The following is a 21,221-nucleotide window of genomic DNA, read 5'->3' as shown; positions in this document are numbered from 1 at the left end:
TAATATCACTTTTGGAGTTTGGATTTTTAATATAAAGTCAGATAGATGCTGGTTACTTCTGTCAAAAGCTTTCCTTTCTAAAAAAGAACAAGATTGGAAAGCTCCTCTGGACAGTGACTTTCTTGTTGTAAATGTTAGAATGACAATCTCCCATTCATTTATTTTATTGTAACCATATTTTAGTCTACATTGTTATAATTTTCACTTTGTTTTAGGTCCAGTTGTTTATGTATTGGATCTTGCAGACCGCCTCATCTCAAAAGCATGCCCATTTGCAGCAGCTGGAATCATGGTGGGTTCAATCTATTGGACAGCTGTCACATATGGAGCTGTGACTGTTATGCAGGTAATATACAGTACCTTGCCCATGATCTTGGACTTTTCTGTTTGTTTGGATACGCTTTGACAAATGTGTAGCATGCAAACAGCAAATCTGACGTCTGGATAAAACACACACTTTGGGGTGCAGTTATTGGTCAACACGAAAGCATTCAGCACAAAAGATAGCAGGAGTAAGCCCTCCAGGCTGTCAAGCCTGTTCTGCCATTCAGACCAATCATGGCTTACCTTGGGTTTCAGCTCTATTCTCTTAAAACCCCCTCCCTACCCATAGACCTTGATTCCCTGAGAAACCAAAATTCTATCTATTCTAGTTTTAAGCATATTCAATGATGGAGCATCCACAATCCACTAAGGCAGAAACTTCATCGCTGTTGTAAATGATTGACCCCTTATTCTGAGATTCTGCCCCCATATTTTAGATTGTCCAACCAATGGAAGCACCTTGTTTGTCCACGCTTTCAGGTCCCTTCAGAATCTTTTAATTTGTGAGGTCACCTCTCGTTCTTCTTAACGCCAGTGAATTTTGCCCCAACTTACTCAGCCTGGCATCATAGGACAACCTATAATCTCAAACTACTGAATTTTTACAGTACTGCTTCCAAGGTAAGTATATCTTTACCCAAGAATATCCTTACCTAAGGAGACTAAAGTTTCACATGTGGTTTCTCAAAATTCTGTACAATTGTAGCAAGATTTCTTTATCCATGTACTTCAATAGCTTTACAATAACTGAGATCATATTGTTTGCCTTTCTAATTGTTTTCTGTATTTACTTGCATGCTAACTTTTGAGCTCGTTTCCAAGTTTTATTAAAAAGCTTTTCTGATCTTACAAGCAACATTATTAAACTCTCACTTTACATTATATTCCATCTTCACCTTTGTGGCTTACAATAATGTTCACATAGCGCACAACAAAAGAACAGTTTTGGTGAACTAAACAGTGGTAGGTAGACTGTAAGATATTCCTGAGAAGTTCTCAACAGCTCCCTGCATTTTATTAAAAATGACTGCTAGCTTAACTGTAACCAGTATGCACATAATTAAGATTAGAGTAGTGCTGGAAAAGCACAGCATATAAGAGGCACCCAAGGAGCAGGAAAGTCAACTGTTTCTGGCCAAAGCTCCTCATCAGGAATGATGCTGGGAGCCTTGGGGGTGGAAAGATAAATGGGAGGGGAGTGGAGCTGGGGAGTAGGTAGCTGAGGGTGCAATCAGTGGATTGAGATGGGAGTGAAAGTGATAGGTCAGAGAGGAGGGTGGAGTGGATAGGTGGGAAGGACGATTGACAGATGGGATAGGTCATCAAGACGGTGCTGAGCTGGAAGGTTGGAACTGGAGTAAGGTTTGTGGAAGGGAAAATGAGGAAACTGGTGAAGTCCACATTGATGCCATGGGGTTGAAGGATTCAGAGGCAGAAGATGAGGTGTTCTTCCTCCAGGCGTTGGGTTGAAAGGAAGTGGTGATGGAGGAGGCACAAGACCTCATATCCTCAGCAGAGTAGGAGGGGGAGTTGAAATGTTCGGCCACGGGCAATGGGGTTGATTGGTCCAGATGTCCCTGAGATGTTCTCTGAGACAATCTGCAAGTTGGTATCCTTTTTCCCCAATGTAGAGGAGACCATATCAGGAGCAACGGATACAGTAAATGACATGTGTGGAAGTGCAGGTGAAACGTTGATGGAGGTGGAAGGCTCCTTTGGGCGCAGGTTTTGCAATTCCTGTGGTGGCAGGGGAGGGTGGGCTATTGGGCGTGGACCTGACCTGGTAGTCAGAGGGAGCGCTCTTTACGGAAAGCGGATGGGAGTGGGGATGGAAATATATCTTTGGTGGGGTCCATGGTGGTGGAGATGCCAGCAGATGTGATGTATACAGAGGTTGGTGGGGTGGAAGGTGAGAGCAGGGGGACAGGGTGGTTCTGTCCTTGTTGCAGTTGAAGGGGTGGATTTCCAGGGCAGAGTACGGGAGTGGATTACATGCGTTGCAGGGCATCTTCAATCACATAGGAGGGGTTGTTAAAGGAGAAGGCCATCTGGTGTGTTCTATGGTGGAACTGGTCCTCCTGGGAGCAGATGCGGCGGAAGCGGAGGAATTGGATGTAGGGGATAGCATTTTTTCAGGAGGCAGGGTGAGAGAAGATTTAATCCAGGTCGCTGTGGGAGTCGATGGGTTTGTAGAAAATGTCAGTTGCCGTTGATGAAGATGGAGAGGTCCAGGAAGGGGAGAGAGGTGTCAGAGTTGGTTCAGGTGAATTGAAGGTCGGGGTGGAATGTGTTGATGAAGTTGATGAACTGTTCAACTTCCTCACGGGAGCACGCGATAGCGCCAATGCAATCATCAGTGTAGCGGAGGAAAAAGTGGGAGTAGTGCCAGTTTAACTCTGGAAGATAGACTGTTCCATGTACTGACAGACAGGTATAGCTGGGGCCCATGCAGGTGTCCGTGGCTACCCTTTTCGTCTGGAGGAAGTGGGAGGATTCGAAGGAGAAATTGTTGCAGGTGAAGACCAGTTCAGCCAATGTCCATTTTAATGCAAGATTTTTTTTCACTCCCGTGTGAGTGTACACATTCACGAACTGTAGATGTGAAACACTATCTGATCACTTGCTTTGCTCTTATGAAATTTTTTAAAATTCTGAAACTTTTATACAATAATATTCATTAGACATGTATTGGTTCAATTATCTTCCTTCTGTTAAATCTCCATATTTGCCATTATTGACCAAATTATTATTAATATTATGTATAATGTGGAATTTTATATTGTTAAGGTTGTGGGACATAAAGAAGGCCTGGACGTCATGGAGAGAGCTGACCCGTTGTTCCTTTTGATTGGACTTCCAACCATTCCAGTTATGCTCATTTTGGGCAAGATGATTCGTTGGGAGGACTATGTCCTGAGACTGTGGCGAAAATACTCCAATAAGTTACAGATTTTAAACAGTATCTTTCCAGGTAATTCAAATGAATCTAGCAAAGTATTTAGGGAATGACTTATTTTTCAGACAACTAAAGATGACTAATTCATGTTTTTTTTTAAAATAATGCATTCTTCTTATAAAAGCTTACTAAAACTGATCATTGATATGGGTTGCTTGTCTATTTATGAGTACATCCATTAATCAGCAATCTGCCCCACACCCCCATTCCTTAATTTATATGGATAAGAAAAATCCAGGGCATGAGTTACAAAATTTAATGCTCCTTTGATCATATGACCATAGGACATAGATTTAGGTAAGGGTAGGAAGTTTAGACAGGATGTGAGGAAAAACATTTTCACTAAGAGGATGATGGGAATCTGGAACTCGCTGATTGAGGCAGAAATCCTCATGACATTTAAAAAGTATTTAAATATACGCTTGTAATGCAAATGCTTACGGGGCTGTGGGCCAAGTGCTGGAAAACTGAATTAGAATAGATAGATGGTTGTTTTTGCCTCAGGCTCACTGAACTAAAGGACATTTTTCTGTCTTGTCTGTGACTGTCTAATCCAACAGCAGGTAGGGAATTTAAATAGTTAATTGTATAATTCTGAGTTAAAGAATTTTTTTTTGTCAGTAATAATGACCATGAAACCGTTGGGTTGTTACAAAAGCCCACTGGGTTCACTAATGTCATTTAAGTAGAAAATCTGCTACCCTTACCCATTGTGACTTGAGTTCCATTGCATTGTTGTTCATTCTTTAATGCCTCTGGGAAAGTCTTGCAAGTGACACAGTTGTAAGAAACCACTATAAACGAAAAGGATGAATCATATGGCAATAACCATGGTATTGGAGAGTATGAGGTAAGGTATACCCAGTCCAGTTAACGTTGAAATGTTCTGCTTAACAGCTGGGGAGATCTGTCTGTCAAACTAGTCAAGCAACAGCCTGATACCTGTACTCAGAATCATCTTTTTAAGGAATATCCCATTATCTCTTATTGCTATACCTGTCCCACAACCAGGGCCAATCTACCCAAGGACATCTTGGTATACTTTATATATAATATATGTAAGAGAGAGAGAGTAAACCTGAGAGTTAATAGTATTGAGTCTTAACCCCATTAAGTCTTTTGGAATCAGGTTAAGCACAAGCAAGGAAAACTAGAACAGTACAGGCCTCGATTTTGTGCCAACCTTTTATCCTACTCTATGGTCAGACTAACCTACATACCTTTCATTGTACTATTTTCCAAGTGCCGATCCAAGAGTCGCTTAAATGTCCCTAATGTATCTGACTCTATTACCACTGCTGGCAGTGCATTCCATGCACCTACCAATCTCTGTGTAAAGAACCAACCTGTGACATCTTCTGTAAACCTTCCTCCACTCACCTTAAAATTATGTCCCTTGTGATAGCCATTTCCGCCCTGGGAAAAAGTCTCTGGCTATCCACTCTATCTATGCCTCTTATCATCTTGTACATCTTTATCAAGTCACCTCTCATCCTTCTTCGCGCCAATGAGAAAAGCCCCAGCTACCTCAACCTTTCTTCATAAGACCTGTCCTCTAGTCCAAGCAGCAACCTGGTAAATCTCCTCTGCACCCTCTCTAAAGCTACCACATCCTTCCTATAATGAGGTGGCCAGAAATGAACACAATACTCCAAGTGTTGTCTAACCAAAGCTCTATAGAGCTGCAGCATAACCTCACGGCTCTTAAACTCAATCCCCCTGCTAACACATCATATGCCTTCTTGACAGTCCGATCAACCTGGTTGGCAACTTCGAGGGATCTATGGACATGGACCTCAAGATCCCTCTGTTCCTCTGCGCTGCCAGAAATTTGACCTTTAACCTTGTAGTCTGCATTCAGATTCAACCTTCCAAAATGAATCATTTCACACTTTTCCAGGTTGAACTCTATCTGCCACTTAGGAGCCCAGTTCTGCATCCTGTCGATGTCCAGTTGAACCTACAACAGCCCTGCGCACTATCTACCGCTCAACCAACCTTTGTGTCATCAGCAATCTTACTAACCCACCCTTCCATTTCCTTATCCAAGTCATTTATAAAAATCACAAAGGCAGAGATCCCAGAACTAATCCCTGTGGAACACCACTGGTCACCAAGTTCAAGGCTGAGGTCCCAGTGCAGCTACTAATTATTACCACTGACTGCCTTCCCTCACTTGACCAAATCACCACTCTTCCATGTTGAATGCCAAGTAAAAGTACACTGAAGATGTCATGGGCACAATATGTATTTAGATAGAGAGTTCTATGCTACATCTTCACAAAGAGTAGTTTGGTAGCATGACCAAATGGTTGTGTCCTGAAGTACATGATTGCCAGGGCTTGTATTAAGTGGTGAGAGAAGCAACACATGCGAATAACATACTTGGCATCATCCTTGCCAATCTGTTTCATAATTGCATCTATCCATGATGATATTAGTAGGAATGATCACAGTACCATACTTCTGAAAATGAAATTGATCTTAATACTGAGCACCATCCCGTTGTGTTGTGTTGGAGTATTCCCATGCTAAGTGAATGATTCAGAAGATTTATCTGCTAAAACTGGACACCCATGAGTTGTGGGCCATCAGCAGCAAAGTTGTATCCTTTCAAAATTTGTTAAGTCATGCCCTGGAACTGTCCTATTACTGTCAAGATTAGAGTGGTGCAGGAAATGCACAGCAGATCAGACAGCATCCGAGGAGCAGGAAAATCGACGTTTTGGGCAGGAGCTCTTCATCATTCCTAATGAAGGGCTCCTGCCCGAAACGTCGATTTTCCTGCTTCTCGAATACTGCATGACTTGCTGTATTTCCAGCACCACTCTAATCTTGACTGTAATCTCCAGCATCTGCAGTCATCCCTTTCGCCTACTGTCCTATTACTGTCAAGCTGGGGAATAAATGCTACTTCAGTAAGGGGTGTAGAAGAGCATGACAAGGGTGGCACCATGCATACTTAATGAGAAACCGTCAACCTGGCATTGGTCCACAAGACAGAATTACATGCAAGTTAAACAGATGAAGCAACCTGTTCTTGAGCATGTCATCATTATACAACCAACAAACCTGATCAAAGCTCTGCAGACCAGCATACCCTATCATATGTGGTTCTGGACAATAAAATATGTAATAGGAAGAGGGGACCATGTGAACATCTCCATCCTCGGTGATTCCATACCATCAGTTTCTTAAATCACCATTTATCAGGAGTGTAACTGGAACAACTGTGTAGATACTATGGCTACAAGAGCAGGTCATCCTTCGTCAAGTGACTTAGTTTCTGACCTTTTCACCATCTGCAAGGCACAACTCGATAGTATGAATATCCTCCATTAGTCTGAATGAGACTACACAGAAAATACAACCATATGATTGGCAGATCCTCCAATATCTTGCTGTGACTGCACTTACACCATCCACAAGATGTGCTGCAGCATTATTCAATATAACCTTTTCAAACCTATAAGCTTTATCACCTATAAGAGAAGGGTAGGAACGGCTTGGGAACATCACCTACAAGTTCCTTTCCAAGCCATTTACAGATATGGAGGTATACCGTGAACCCTTCATTGTGACTGGGTCATAATCTGAGCAATCCTCCCTGGCAACATTGTGGGAAAGGATGACAGTAATACAAAAAGGAAGCTTTGTATCACAACTGTGGGGTATTATGGATAGGCAATAAATGCTGCTGAGCTAGTGATGCCTGAGCTCCATGAACAAACTAAAGAAAAAAAACTTATTACTAATAGCTGGAAATTAAGGTATGCTTTCATAATGCTGTGGTTCAATAATCACAAATTTCCTTTCCTTCTGTCCTGCTGAACCTTATACTTTTCACTCCCTGTCCAACTCATTCCCTATCACTTTACGTTTCAATCCTTTGGACTCTAACAACCGCTTTTCCATCACCCCTCTCTGCAACTTCCTTCGGAAGATGGTGGAAGCAGAGTTTTTGAACATTTTTTTAAGGCAAGATAGCTGATGAGCACAAGGATGCAAGGTGATTGTGGGGAGCAGTTGGGAAGGAAATGGGAATGTAGAGTAATCAGATCAGTTGGTCTACAATTGACTCTGCTTTCAGCTTCTGAGACCTTAAACTCTGGAATTTCCTCCACAAACCTTCTGTTGTACTTCCTTCCTCCCTTTGTTCCTTCCCTTTGTTCCTCCCTTCCCCTCCCCTCTTTAACTTCTTCAAGGGGAAGTCATGCCTGACAAATCTGCTAGAATCTTTTAAGAACTAACCAGCAGTTTAGACTAAGGAGAGCCGATGGATGTGATCGACCTGGACTTCAAGAAGGTCTTTGAAAAGGTGCTTAGGGATGTACTTAGGAGGCTGCTGACTAAGATAAGGGCCCATGGTGTTAGAGGCAAGGTGCTAACATGGATAGAAGATTGACTATCTGGCAAAAAGCAAAGAGTGGGGATAAAAGGGTCTTTCTCAGGATGGCAGCCAATGACAGGTGATGTTCTGCAAGGGTCAGTGTTGGGACCAGAGCTTTTCACTTTATATATTAATGATCTAGATGAAGGAACTGAGGGCACTCTGGCTAAGTGTGCAGATAGTACAAAGATAGGTAGACGGGCAGAGAGTCTTGAGGCAGGGAGTTTGCAGAAGGATTTGGAAGTAGGAGCTGAAATACAAGATGGGAAAATGAGGTCATGCATTTGATTAGGAAGATTAGAAGCATGGACTATTTTCTAAATGGGCAGAAAATTCAGAACTCTAAAGTGCAAAGAGACTTGGGAGTCCTAGTCCCTGATTGTCTCAAGGTAAATTTACAGGTTGAATCAGTAGTTAGGAAGGCAAATGCAATGTTGGCATTTATTTTGAGAGGAATATAAAAGCAGGGATGTACTTCTGAGGCTGTAACGGGCTCTGGTCAGACCAGATATGGGCTTCATATCTTAGGAAAGATGTACTGGCCCTGGAGCGGTTTCAGAGGAGGTTCACGCGATTGGTCACAGGAATTAAAAGCTTAACATAAAAGGAACATTTTCGGGCTCTGGATCTATATGCGATGGAGTTTAGCAGGATGAGGGGGGGAGCTAATTGAAACTTACAGATTATTGGATGGCCTGAACAGAGTGAATGTTGGGAAGATGTTTCCATTGGTAGGAGAGACTAAGACCTGAGGGCATAGCCTTTGAGTAAAGGGAAGACCTTTTAGTATGGAGATAAGGAGAAATGTCTTCAGCCAGAGAGTGATGAATCTATGGAATTCACTGCTGCAAAAGACTGAAGAGGTCAGGTCATTTGAGTATATTTAAGAGTGAGGTAAGTTCTTTATTGTCAAGGGGATCAAGGGTTACGGGGAGAAAGCAGGAAAATGTGGTTGAGAAACTTATTTCTCAACCCCCCCCCACCGGTCCGCAAGCCTCTTTCCTGATGAAGGGCTTATGTCCGAAACATCGATTCTCTTGCTCCTCGGACCTGTGCTTTTCTAACACCTCTGCAAAACCTGTGTCCACTCCTCCCCACTCACCTCCATCCAAGGCCCCAAAGGATTCATCCACATCTGACAGAAATTTACCTGTACCTCCACTAATGTCGTCTCCTGTATCCATTGCACACGATGTGGTCTCCTCTACATTCGGGAAGACAGGATGCCAACTTGCGAATTGTCTCAGAGAATATCTCAGGGACACCCACACCAACCAACCCCACCGTCCTGTGGCTGAACACTTCAACTCGCCCTCCCAATCCACCAAGGACATGCAGATCTTGAGCCTCTCCATCACCAAATTCTAACTACCTGACACCTGGAGGAAGAACACTTCATCTTCTGCCTTGGGACCCTGCAACAACACAGGATTAATGTGGATTTCACCAGTTTCCTTATTTCCCCTCCTGCCACGTTACCCCAGTCCTAAGCGTTCAACTCGGTACCACCCTGTTGACCTGTCCATTGTCTTTCCCATCTATCTGCTACACCCTCCTCTCTGACCTATCACCTTCTCTCCCACCTTCATCTATCTATTGCATTCTCAGCTACCTTCCCCCATAGCCCCAGCCCCCGCCCCTCCCATTTATCTCTCAGCCTCATGCCAGATGAAGGGCTTATGCCTGAAACGTCGATTCTCTTGCTCCTCAGATGCTGCCTGACCTGCTGTGCTTTTCCAGCACCACACTCTTGACTTGAGAAATTTATCAGCTATGATTAAATGGCGGAGCAGAATCAGTGGGCTGAATGGCCTAATTTCTGCTCCTGTGTCTTATGGTTTTAAGAACATTGTGATTTACACTTTACCGGCCTTCTGTGACTCAGTGTCAAATCTAGTTTTCTGATGCTTCTGTGAAAGGTGCTATCTGAATATACGTTGTTGATATTTTTAAAAAGTTGTCATTAAATTTTTAAATCAACACATTTTATCTAGCAGTTTTAATGTTATATTAAAATGATTGTGACTAAACATAAGGTGATTTGTTACACATAACTTGGAGTATCAAGAAAGTCCTGCTGCCATCAAACATTGCTGTAATTCATCAAATAATGGTTCATGTTGTGTATGCCTTAGACAGGGTTGCCAGGCATTTGCATGATTTGGAAGGTGTTCGACAGGAAACACTAGAGGTTGATAACACCTTATGCGACTGCAGCAGCTGTTACATTGCCAACCTGAGCATGGAGGATTTACATCAGCAGTAGAGATCAGTTCTTCTGTTAGTGCTTCATTCTATAATCTTTGCAGAAGCCTGACAGTCCAACCATATTTGGCACTATAATCTATTTCTACATTCACGGTTAAATGGCTTTGACTTTACTCCAAGAAGAAAATAGAGATTCTTTGGGCTTCTTCTAATAACTTGACTTCGACAACATTTTTCCTTTTTGGCTATTTTATGGCACACATTCCATTTCTAGTGTTTACAATTACTTTGTTTATGGCACAATTCTTCAGCCCATTACATTTTTAGGCATCACATTTACTATTTTCTTGCTTGCAAAATCTGATGTAATGGACCACTATAATTCAGGTGAGAGCCAATCATTCTGTAGTTGGTGGTGTCATCAGAAATTCAAGTAACTTACCTTTTTGTAGCAATACAAAATCTTTACTGAAGCCAAAAATCAAATTCTGACAAATTCTTTGCTTGACAATAACTTTGCTTTCTTTTTGGTTATTCAGATTTCTGAGAATACTGTGTGACCAGTTCGAACAGTTAAATGCATCTCCCTATGACACATTCTGTTTGATGCTTACTAAATGTAGATGGTTTTAATAGTTGGTGCCATTTCTGTAGCATGAAGCCAACAATGAAATATTATGTTCTGCGCTGGTCACCATGGAGACCATAAGAAATAGGAACAGGAGTTTGGTCACTTCAGCCTGCACTGCTATTCACTAAGATCATGGCTGATCTGACACTCTTCATGTCCACTTTCCTGCCTTTTCCCCAAAACCCTTGATTCTCTTACTGACAAAGAATTCATATATCTTGTCAAGAGTCGAAGAGATGTACAGCATGGAAATAGACCCTTCGGTCCAACCAGTCCATGCCGATCAGATATCCCAACTCAATCTAGTCCCATCTCCAGCACCTGGCCCATATCCGTCCAAACCCTTCCTATTCATATACCCACCCAAATGCCTCTTAAATGTTGCAATTGTACCAACCTCCACCACTTCCTCTGGTAGCAAAGGGTTCAGAAAAGATTTACAAGAATGTTGCCACGGTTGGAGGATTTGAGCTATAGGGAGAGTCTGTACAGGTTGGGGCTGTTTTCCCTGGAACGTCCTTAAATATACACAAGCAGTCTGCTTTTACATCTGTGGCCAGGAGTTCCAAAGATTCTCAACCCTCAGAAGAAAATCCTCCTCATCTCAGTCTCTAATTAACTATGCTCTCTGATCCTAGACTCTTCCCATGAGGAGAAACATCCTCTCAGCATTTAATCTGTCAAGCCCTTTTAAGAATCCTGTGTTTCAATGAGATCACCTCCCATTCTTTTAAACTCCAGTGAGGAAAGTCCGAACCTGTTTAGGCTTTGGTTATAAGACTATCCATCTATACCAGGGATCATCCCAGTGAACCTTCTCTGAACTGTCTTCAATTAAATAATATTTTTTAAATGATTCAAGTATGAAATGGTGTATTATAGGGTAAGAGAGAGAGTTACAAATTACTCCAATCTAACTTCAGAGAAAAATTGTAAAAGGTCCAGCATTTTACCTTTTGTAAAAGAGGACATTTTGGTATGAGCCGCAATAATGTTTACAATATTGTGAAGAAAATTTAAATGTTATAATTCATGATGGATATGGGTTCAAATCTGAAGCACAACTAAAACATTTGGGGATGGTTTTATCACAAAAAAAAACTATACTGAAGGATAATAAAATAATAATGTGAGTAGATCTAAAATATTGTGAAGAATGGAGGAGTAGAACAACTTGTCACAATTATGGTCACTGTCAAACATGCTTTGAGGCACTGAAGAGGGTGCAAGTAAGATTTACAGGGATCAAACTAGAAATACAGAGCTGTACAGATGTTTGTCCTGAAGAAAGAAAGAAGGAGAGAGAGAGAGTGTGCACAAATCAGTTAGCTTGTGATTTCATTTGCTATGACTGGCTTGTTGCAGCTTTATGAAGTTTGAACAAATTGATTGCAGGGATATTCACTTTTAATTATCCAACTATGGCTTTCATTCTTTATGGTGTGGGGCATATGTTTGCTGCCTTTTACTCCAGACAATATTTCTTCAAGAGATAGTTGAAACAAATTAATTTGGAATCCCAATAACTCCCTACACAAGGTTTGGAGATTACTTTCTTCAGTGAAAGTAGTGTCTATAGGTGCAGCATGCCTACAGATATGACTCTAAGGCTTTTTCTCCACCCCCCCCCCCCCCCCCCCCCCAGAAGTGAGGATCATGGTATTTAGATCCATGTTGGAATGAGATATGACAATTTTCCACCAAAATTTGAATGCCATCAAAGAAGTAAAACGTTTTTTATCCTATATCGCACTACAGGATGTCCCATTGTGCAGATATTGATTCGTTCTTCAGAGCATCCAAGATCAAACCATCACCTAATTGTTCTGTATACGCTTCTCTTCAAATGTTGATCTACTTCTTCCTTAAAAGATGCTGTAGTGGCAAGACTCAAGATGGTGGCAATCCAATAAGCCTGAGTCTGCAGTGCTCTGCCTGAGACTCGGGCAAAGTGGGGCACCCGCTTTCACCACACCCTTTAAATCATTTAGGGTAGCTTTTGCCCAGCATGCTCAGTCATTTTACATCAAACTTGGATAGTTTGGTGTTTCTTTTAAAATGACTAAAGGTGAAAACTCCCGCAGCTCGCAACAGGCAGGGATCCCTTCCATAGCAGCAGAGACGTCCGCGGCTGATTTGGGGACTTCCCTCCAGTGGTGAGCCTGCTGTCCGGGATCACGAAACTTCAGGAGAAGATTGACGCTTTCATTGAAGCGATGCGGTCGAGGTGTGAGTCGATCTGTCATGCTGCAGAAGCGTGACCAAGAGAGCGAAAAACTCGAGCAGCGCGTCAGAGGGGCAGAGCAATGGGCCACAGCCTCGGAGACAGCTGCAAAGTCGTCCGTGGGTCAGATCCAGGCTCTCAAACAGCGAATCCGGGCCCTGGATTAACTCTGGCTTTATGAAAACATTTGAATTGTTTACTCCATTTTATAATGCCTGGGCTGAGGGTGGGGCCCTAGCTAGGAGAGGTTGTGGTGGGGTTAGTGATAGGTAGTTATGTCCCCTGGGAGCAAGGGGGATAGTCTCCTTTCAAATGTTTTGCGTTGTTTTCTTTATTTAGGAGTAGTTTTTAATTGTGTTGGTTTAAATGTTTTAAAGAGTTTTTGTATTTGTGAATTTTCTATGGTCTTTATTCAAGGTCTTTTGGGTGGGGTTCTTCCTCCTGGGGCGGGGGGGTGGTCTCGGGCTTGCCTGGATGATCATGACTAGCCATTCACTTTGGTGGTGCACCTGGAATGTCAAGGGGAGTAATTCACCAATCAAAAGGAAAAAGATATTATCAAGTCTTAAAAAAGAAAGGGTCGATGTAGCTCTCTTACAGGAGATACATCTACTTGATAAAGCACACTTAACGCTACAACAGGTGGATTTGATCAGGTTTTCTTTTCATCTTTCAGTTCAAAACGTAGGGGAGTAGCCATTCTTATTCGGAAGAATCTTCCTTTCCAAATGTTAAGCCAGATAAAAGATGAGTCTGACAATATATATTGATCAGAGCCCTACTACATGGAGAGGAATATGGAATTTTGAATCTTTATTGCCCCCCGGCACACCCTTTTAAATTTGTAACGGAAGCTTTCTCTAAGTTGATGGCTTTTGGAGTCCACCACACAATTCTAGGAGGAGATTTTAACTGTATTATGGACCCAGAGACACATAGGATACCTCGGAGCACTATGGGTATATCTCTGAGATCTAGACAACTGGTGGATCTGAATAAAGAGCTAGGATTAGTAGATGTGTCGAGGTGCCTTCACCCCCAGGGTAGAGAATTTACTTTCTACTCTAACCCACACAAGTGCCATACCAGAATTGATAGGTTTTTGCCCCTTTGACCCTTTTGAATTCGTTACTGTCTTGTAAAATAGGTAATATAGCTATTTCTGATCATGCTGCAGTATATATGGAGTCAAAACTAGGGATGATGGGATAGGCCCCCGACATTGGCATATGGATCCCTTCTTATTGAAGGATAGCAAATTTATAAAGTATTTTTTGCAGGAATTCAAAACCTTCTAGGAAATTAATTCAGATACGGCCAGTAACCCATCGATGATGTGGGAGACCACTAAGGCTTATGCGCGAGGCTTGGTCATCGCCTATTCTGCGGCCCAGAAAAGACAAAAGGGAGAGCACCAGCACCTACTCGACGCTTGCTTGAGGGCAGCTGAGACAGCGTATGTTGACAGCCCCTCCATTACTAAGCTACAAAGGATCACAGCCCTTAGGGCAGCCTTGAGTACCTCACTTACCCAAACAGCAAATAGGGAAATATTATTCGCAAAGCAGACATTATTTGAATATGCTGACAAGCCTGGCAGATATCTAGCGTACCATGCTAGCAAGAATAAGGCTCCCCAAGCCATCACGTCCATTAGAGAAAATGCTGGTACCTTGACTTGTGATCGTAAAAAGATCAATACAGCCTTTAGAAAGTTCTATTTTGAACTGTATAAATTGCAGGACTGTGAGGGTAAATCTGGGAAGATGGAATCCTTTAAAAATTTGGCACTTCCGGGCTTAACCTTTGAGCAGGTGTCGATCATGAATGCCCCCTGACAACCCAGGAAGTGCTGGATGCGGTTAGGCAGCTTCAGAGTGGCAAAGCGCCTGGGCCAGACAGATTCCAGGTTGAGTTCTATAAAGAATTTATAGGGGAACTGGCTGGGCCACTGATAAATATGTACAATTACTCACATAGTCAGGGCTGCCTCCCACTTTCGTTGAGAGAAGCAAATATCTCTCTCGTCCTTTTAAAAGGGAAAGGCCCCAGAAGATTGTTCATCATATAAACCCATATCCTTGCTAAACATGGATTTCAGAATTCTTTCCAAGATGTTAACATTAAGACTGGAGAAGGTCTTACCATACAACATAAAAGAGGACCAGACAGGGTTCATAAAGGGTTGCAGGTCAACCCTTCTAATAATAGAAGGGTTTTAAATGTGGTACAAGTCTGTCAACAAGGAACAATACCGGGTCTCGTTGTCTCCTTGGACGCAGAGAAGGCATTTGATCGGGTAGAATGGCCATATCTTTTTTACACACTGGAAAGGTTCGGTGTCTGAGAGGTATTTACTAAATTGGGTTTCAGTGTTATATAATGATCTCAAAGCAGCGGTTTGGGTTCAGATAGCTTTAGTGTTGGCAGGGGCTGTCATCAGGGATGTCCACTTTCACCTTTATTATTCACGCTAGTGATTGAACCACTAGCAGAAGCTATACAAGCTGACCCTAACATAACGGCTACAAGGGTTGGATCGGGCAAGCACAAAATGATGTCCTCCTTTTCTTAAGTGATCCTCTGATATCCGTGCCATGCCGTTGGGAGGTTTTGCCAATGTATCCAATCTACCGGACGGATCTTGCTTTCCCTTTCGGTGGTCACCAGAAGGTTTTCTATACTAAGCTATTTTTATCACTCCAATATTTGGTCAGCTGTATAAAGCCAATTTTGTGCGCTTATTAGAGAAAATAAGGCTGGACCTTCAGTGTTGGGGAGATCTCCCAATATCTTGGTTAGGCAGAGTAACCTTAGTTAAGATGAATATTCTACCTCATCCTATATCCTATGAGAATACTCCCCCTGATGCTGCTGAGACAGGCGCTGTGTAGGCTCTACAGCTGGCTCCGCTCCTTTATTTGGAATCGTAGATGGCCCCTTATCAAATTAGAAAAGCTGCAGCTTCCACAAGCAAGGGGAGGACTGGACTTTCCAGATTTCAGGAGGTATCATAGTTGAGCTCTTTGTTATCTTATGTAGCTAATTGGGTCTCTTGTGACCGACAATCAATCTGGTTAGATATTGAGACCTCCCAAGCAAAATGTTCCCTCATCAATCTTTTATTTATGGACAAGATGAGAGTTATTACGGACTATTGTAAAAATCCTATTGCAATAAATACAATTAAAGCCTGGAGGATAATGCAACAATATGAGGGTAACCTGCAAAAAAACCTCCCCTAGGGATGACAGATGCTCCATTTAAAACTTGGAAGTCCAGAGGTATCTCTTGGGAGACCTGTTCGATGGGGAGGTCATGATGACCTTTGAGCACTTGCATCAGAAGATTGGACTGCCTAACAGGGACCTCTTTTGGTATTTCCAGATACGAGACTTTATACAAAAGAAGATCACACTGATAGTTAATCCTGACAAATTGGATAGGGAAAGGAGAGTGCTATGGCCGATGGGACCACCCTCGGTCAGTACTCTTTATCACTCCTTATATAATAAGGTATCGAAGGACATGGAACGATTATTTAAAACCTAGAATCAAGAATTAGGGTTGGAAGTCTCTTTACAAATGTGAGAAGACATCTGGGAAAATGCCAGAAAGATCTCTATTTGTAATAGAACTCTGGCTATTCAATTAAAGATACTTCACAGGGCTCATTTGGCACCTGAACAACTCGCAAAAGTCAAGACAGGAGCATCCCCAATGTATCCTAAATGTAAAATAGAAGTTGGCACTCTCACACATTGTCTATGGACATGCCATAAGATCCGTAGGTATTGGGATAGAGTAGCGAATGCCTTGACAGAGATCTTGGGGACGGAGATTAGATTGGATCCAATGTCCCTAACTTTGGGCTTTTCAGATTTTCCCTCCCTGGGTGTGTACAGGAGAAAATTATTTGCCATTCTCTCCTTTTGTGCAAGGAAAAATATTTTAGTGAATTGGGTAGCTGAAGGCCCCCCAGGACTTTCAAATTGACACAGCATAGTCATGGAATATATCCCCCTGAGCTTCCTCACGAATATGGTGCACCAAAAAACAGAATTAATTTATAAAACATGGCAGCCCTTTTTGAACTATATCGACTCAGATATTTCGGCCTACCGTCCAGGACTTTTGTCTTGCTGTGGTAATGATTCTAGCTGGTTCGGGGACCTCCAGGAGGAGGAATCCCGTATAAATACGGGTTTTATGTCTTGATATAAATCTATTTTGAGCATGTATCTAGTTACTTAATTATTTTGTTGTCTACTGTTCGTAATGTATGATATCCTATTTTATGTTTTGGTTGTTTGTAGGTTAGATTAGTAGTTAGTTGGGTTTTTTTCTTTGGTTTTTTTAAATTTAATTTTATATTGGTGCTTATACTTTGTATTACTTTTGTAATTTTGTAAAAAAAAGCTTTAAAATTTTCTTCTTTTCAATAAAAATACCTATTAAAAAAAATTCAGTAGTGTGTGTCTTCGTCTTCCTGTGGCAAATTGTTCCATGTTCCAAAGTCACCACCCCTTATCCTCACTGTTGGTGATTTTAATGTAATAGCCTGGTCATGGACTCGGGCAGAGAAAATAATGTCTCCTAGTTCATCCTGTAAAATTCCTTCATGATACTTGAAAACTTATTGTATTCAGCCTCCACAAATCCTTCTCAATTCTATCATAATTGTCTCAGCCTCCCAAGTCTCTCTTCCAGTCTATAGCTTCCTACTCCTGGTCCACCTATTTAAAACAACTTAAAAGCATTGCAATAAAAAAAAATATCATTTTGTCCTATTTGTAGCAGCCATAAACAAGCCTAATTCCTTTTTCTTAGTAAGTTCGGAGTCAAATGCGTATCTGAGTAGTTTTAAGATGCAAAGAGATATTGCACCAATACTGCTCTTTCAGACAATAAGTTTTTAAAGTTCAGGGAAAATGAAGTTCTCTTCAGATCTCCTTCAATCCTTCTGTTGATTCCTTTATATTTATGTCCTCTGATCATTTGATCTCTCTGTTACTGACTTCAGGACCTTCTTTTCTGTGCTGTCTAGGCCTTTGTACTTTTGCATAGCTCCTCATAAATCTCCCCTTTATTCCTCCAATACATTGACAACCTTCCTGTAGTGCACTGATCATAATTGTAAGTGGTACTCTAGCTTTGTCCTAACTTGGGTTTGATGTCATTCTAGCATAACCTCCATGCTGTTGTCTCTATGCCTTGGCTATAAGAATTTAAGACAGAGCTGTCAGTGTATCTCTGTACACGTAACAATAATAAATCAAATCAAATAAGAAAAATACATTTTCTCTAAGTTGAGTGCCTTTGGAATTCCTTTCCTCAAAAGGCAGTGGATGCAGAATATTTAAGGCAGAGGTAGATCATTGTTCCTCAGTTTGGTCATCAAGAAATTCTCAGGGGTATATAAAATGTAGACTCGAAGTTAAAATCATATAAGTCATTAGCTTATTGAAAGGCTAGTTGGCTGTGTTCCTTGTTTGTATGGCCAATGAAGAAGGTATCATTTATACATCCATGATCACTTTTATAATTGTCTTCTTTCCTTAAGGAATATGTTGATATGTGTTCCACATTTCCACATGCTTTGTCCTGCATTTCCTCGGGATTGAATTCCATTTGCCCAGCTGGTCAATCCATCAATCAGTTTCTGTAATCTACAGCTTCACTATATCAATCTTGTAACAAATTTTTGTATCATTTGCAAATTTCTTAATGATGCTCCCTGCATTTGTCTAAATTATTGATGAACACCACAAAATGGAAGGTACTCTGCACAGAGGCCTGTGGAACCAAACTGGAACCAGTTTTTCAGTTGCTGCTGTAACTTTTTGCTTTTCTGACCGGTCTTTCGTGTGGGATCTTGTCAAAAACATTATTTATATCTATATGACCTGCATCAAGCATGCTACCATCATCAATCATCTTTGTTACCACCACCAAAAAAAAATTCATTTGAGTTATTCAGATATCAGCTTCATTGGAAAAAAACCCATTCTAAGTGAAATGGAGGAGAGTGACATTGAACAGTCCTTGCCCTCCTAAATGACAGTTTCCATTGTCACTCAGAAGTTTTTCCAATAACCTGCCCACCACTGAGTTTAGGTTGTTTGGCCTATAATAACTTAGTCTATGCCCCCCTCCGTAATCCTCTACGCTCTCCATGTATCTCCCTTATTCACAAAACATCTTGAGTTAAAGTATATACTGTTAATCGCTGAGCAATTCTGTGATCTGTATTCTAGCTTTGACTTCAGTACTTCCATGCTCACTAATTGCATATTTAATATTTTCATTGCTTCTTTTCCATTTGAGTTAATACTCCTGTTTTCATCAGCTGCCAAACTAATTTTGGTTGTTGTACTCTGTTATTGTTTTCACTATTGAACACCGAAAGCTGCTTGCAATATTCTAATTTTGATCTTGCTGTCGTATGCAAATTTATCATTATTTTAGTACTATGTACTCCATTTTATAAAGCATGCTATGCTGTTGCCTTTTTATTTAATATATTATGCCTAAATATTCCAGGAATTATGTATTTGAGAGCAGTTGTACTTTCTCCATATACTCTACTGACTTTTCTTTATTCATATTAACATTCCTCTTTGCTCCAAATCATGTTTGTTCTTGGTCTGTTTCGTCCACCTCCAGTGATCTGATTATTGAATTTTTTTTTAAAAAATCTATATACTACATTCCCCCTCACCCAAAGAGTGGGTATTATGTTGACTTTGAGGTTGCCCTAGCAATCTCTCCATCCAGAGTCAGAAAGTTGAGACTTGTGCATGTCTTATCGCATTCCTCTTGTGGGGCCATAATGTTGAAAATTGCTAATTGTATTTATCAACATTTCAGTTTGATGTTTGAATTGCTTTGAGATGTCTGATCATAAAGGAAGTAAAAGCTTGCATCTATTTAGAGCCTTCCGTGACTTCAGGATTTCCCAGAGTGCTTCACGACAATAGAGTACTGTAAATTTGTGACTGTTGTCGAGGAGGGAAATGTAATAATCAATTTGTCTGCAGCAAGATCTCTAAATGACATTAAGATAAATGACCATGTTTTAGAGATACTGGTTAAGGGATAAATATTTTCCAGGACCTGAGAGCTTCCTTCTTCTGCTTTGAATAATACCATGGAAACTAGGATGTCCACCTGAAAAAGCAGATGGATCCTCAGGTTAATGATCCATCACAGAACCCCTGATGATGCAGCACCTACTGGATTATGTGCCTGAGTATCTGAAATGAGGTTTGAACCCAAGACCACCTGAGTCAGGTGAAAATGCTGCCTGAGAGCCAACACTGACCCCCTAAACAACAATCATTACAACTTTTAATTTGTATACGATCTTTAAAACAACCCAACATGCTTCAAACTGATGAATGGGAGAGCAGGCCAAAGAACAAAGGATTAGGAGAGATGAGCAAACATTTGGTTAAATGGTGCAGTTTTGACAGCATTACCAGTAGAGAAGTGAAGGAAATGGTTGAACAAGAGGCCAGAGGAACTTTAGGAAGACGCAACAGGCATTTGTGGCTTCACAGATTGGAGAAGCATAGGTTTTATGGAAATACATCATTCCTTTTATTGTTAGTGTTGACTGCTAATATTTCTCAGCACATGCTGCATTGTAAAGTGAGCAGCTATTCCAGTAGATCTGACAATAGTCCAATAAAGCATTGGAAATATACTTTACAATGTCCGTGGCAATGTAAGTAGCAATAAAGTGGAATCCCCGTTTATTCAGCTTGGCTCAATTAGTAACACTGCCATTCAGATCAGAATGTTGTCAGGAGAACCCCCACTACAAATTTGAACACAACCCTTCGGGTAAACCATTCCACAATGTAGCATTCTAAGATAGTACAGTGTTAAATTGAGGACTTGTCTGCCTGTTTAAAAAGACATGAAAGGTTCCAAACACAGTCTGAAGAAAAGCCATCCGGAAAGAAAATGTATGGACCCAAATGCTGTCAGCATTGTTCCCTCAATAAACACCATGGAAAAAGAAAGATCAATCTGGTCATTAATTTACTGTTTGTAGCACAAAGCTGAGGGTGGGGGATTTAACTATCACCTTTTCTCATGCAGTAATAAAAATATGCTTAAAAATTAATGCTTCATTTCTCAAAGCACTTGTGACATACTGAGAACTATATGATTACAATTCTGTTTTCTTTTAGTATACCTGGCAGATATTTTCTATGGATGAGGTTATGAGTTTTGTCCTATAGGTCTCCAGTAGTGTGACATGTTGCACTGTTGGATCAAAGGGGGTGTCATATGGAGAGAATAAGGAAGTAATCTGCAGTGCAACAGGGACTGAGCAAGTTAATTAAATGTGATGTCTGCTATATCAAATGTGATTTGTTGTCTTATGTACTGTATGATTAATGAGATGACCAATTCAAGGGGGGGAAGAAAGTTACTACAGCTCTCATAATAATTAAATGAAAAGAATCAAAAAAGA

The 21,221-nt window shown here is 41.1% G+C and overlaps 1 protein-coding gene across 1 annotated transcript in view; it reads left to right on the top strand.

Annotated features, from left to right (window-relative positions):
- marchf5 (membrane-associated ring finger (C3HC4) 5) overlaps positions 1 to 21,221 on the top strand; it is a 129,668-nt gene that overhangs the window by 99,899 nt on the left and 8,548 nt on the right. Inside the window, exons 3-4 of the mRNA XM_060841924.1 lie at positions 216 to 346; positions 3,112 to 3,295. Of these exons, the coding sequence (XP_060697907.1) occupies positions 216 to 346; positions 3,112 to 3,295 (315 nt within the window). The remainder of the gene's footprint in view (positions 1 to 215; positions 347 to 3,111; positions 3,296 to 21,221) is intronic.

Source organism: Hemiscyllium ocellatum, chromosome 22 (genome assembly GCF_020745735.1).
Source record: "Hemiscyllium ocellatum isolate sHemOce1 chromosome 22, sHemOce1.pat.X.cur, whole genome shotgun sequence".
Classification (NCBI taxonomy): domain Eukaryota; kingdom Metazoa; phylum Chordata; class Chondrichthyes; order Orectolobiformes; family Hemiscylliidae; genus Hemiscyllium; species Hemiscyllium ocellatum.
This window is presented reverse-complemented; position numbering and strand designations above follow the sequence as displayed.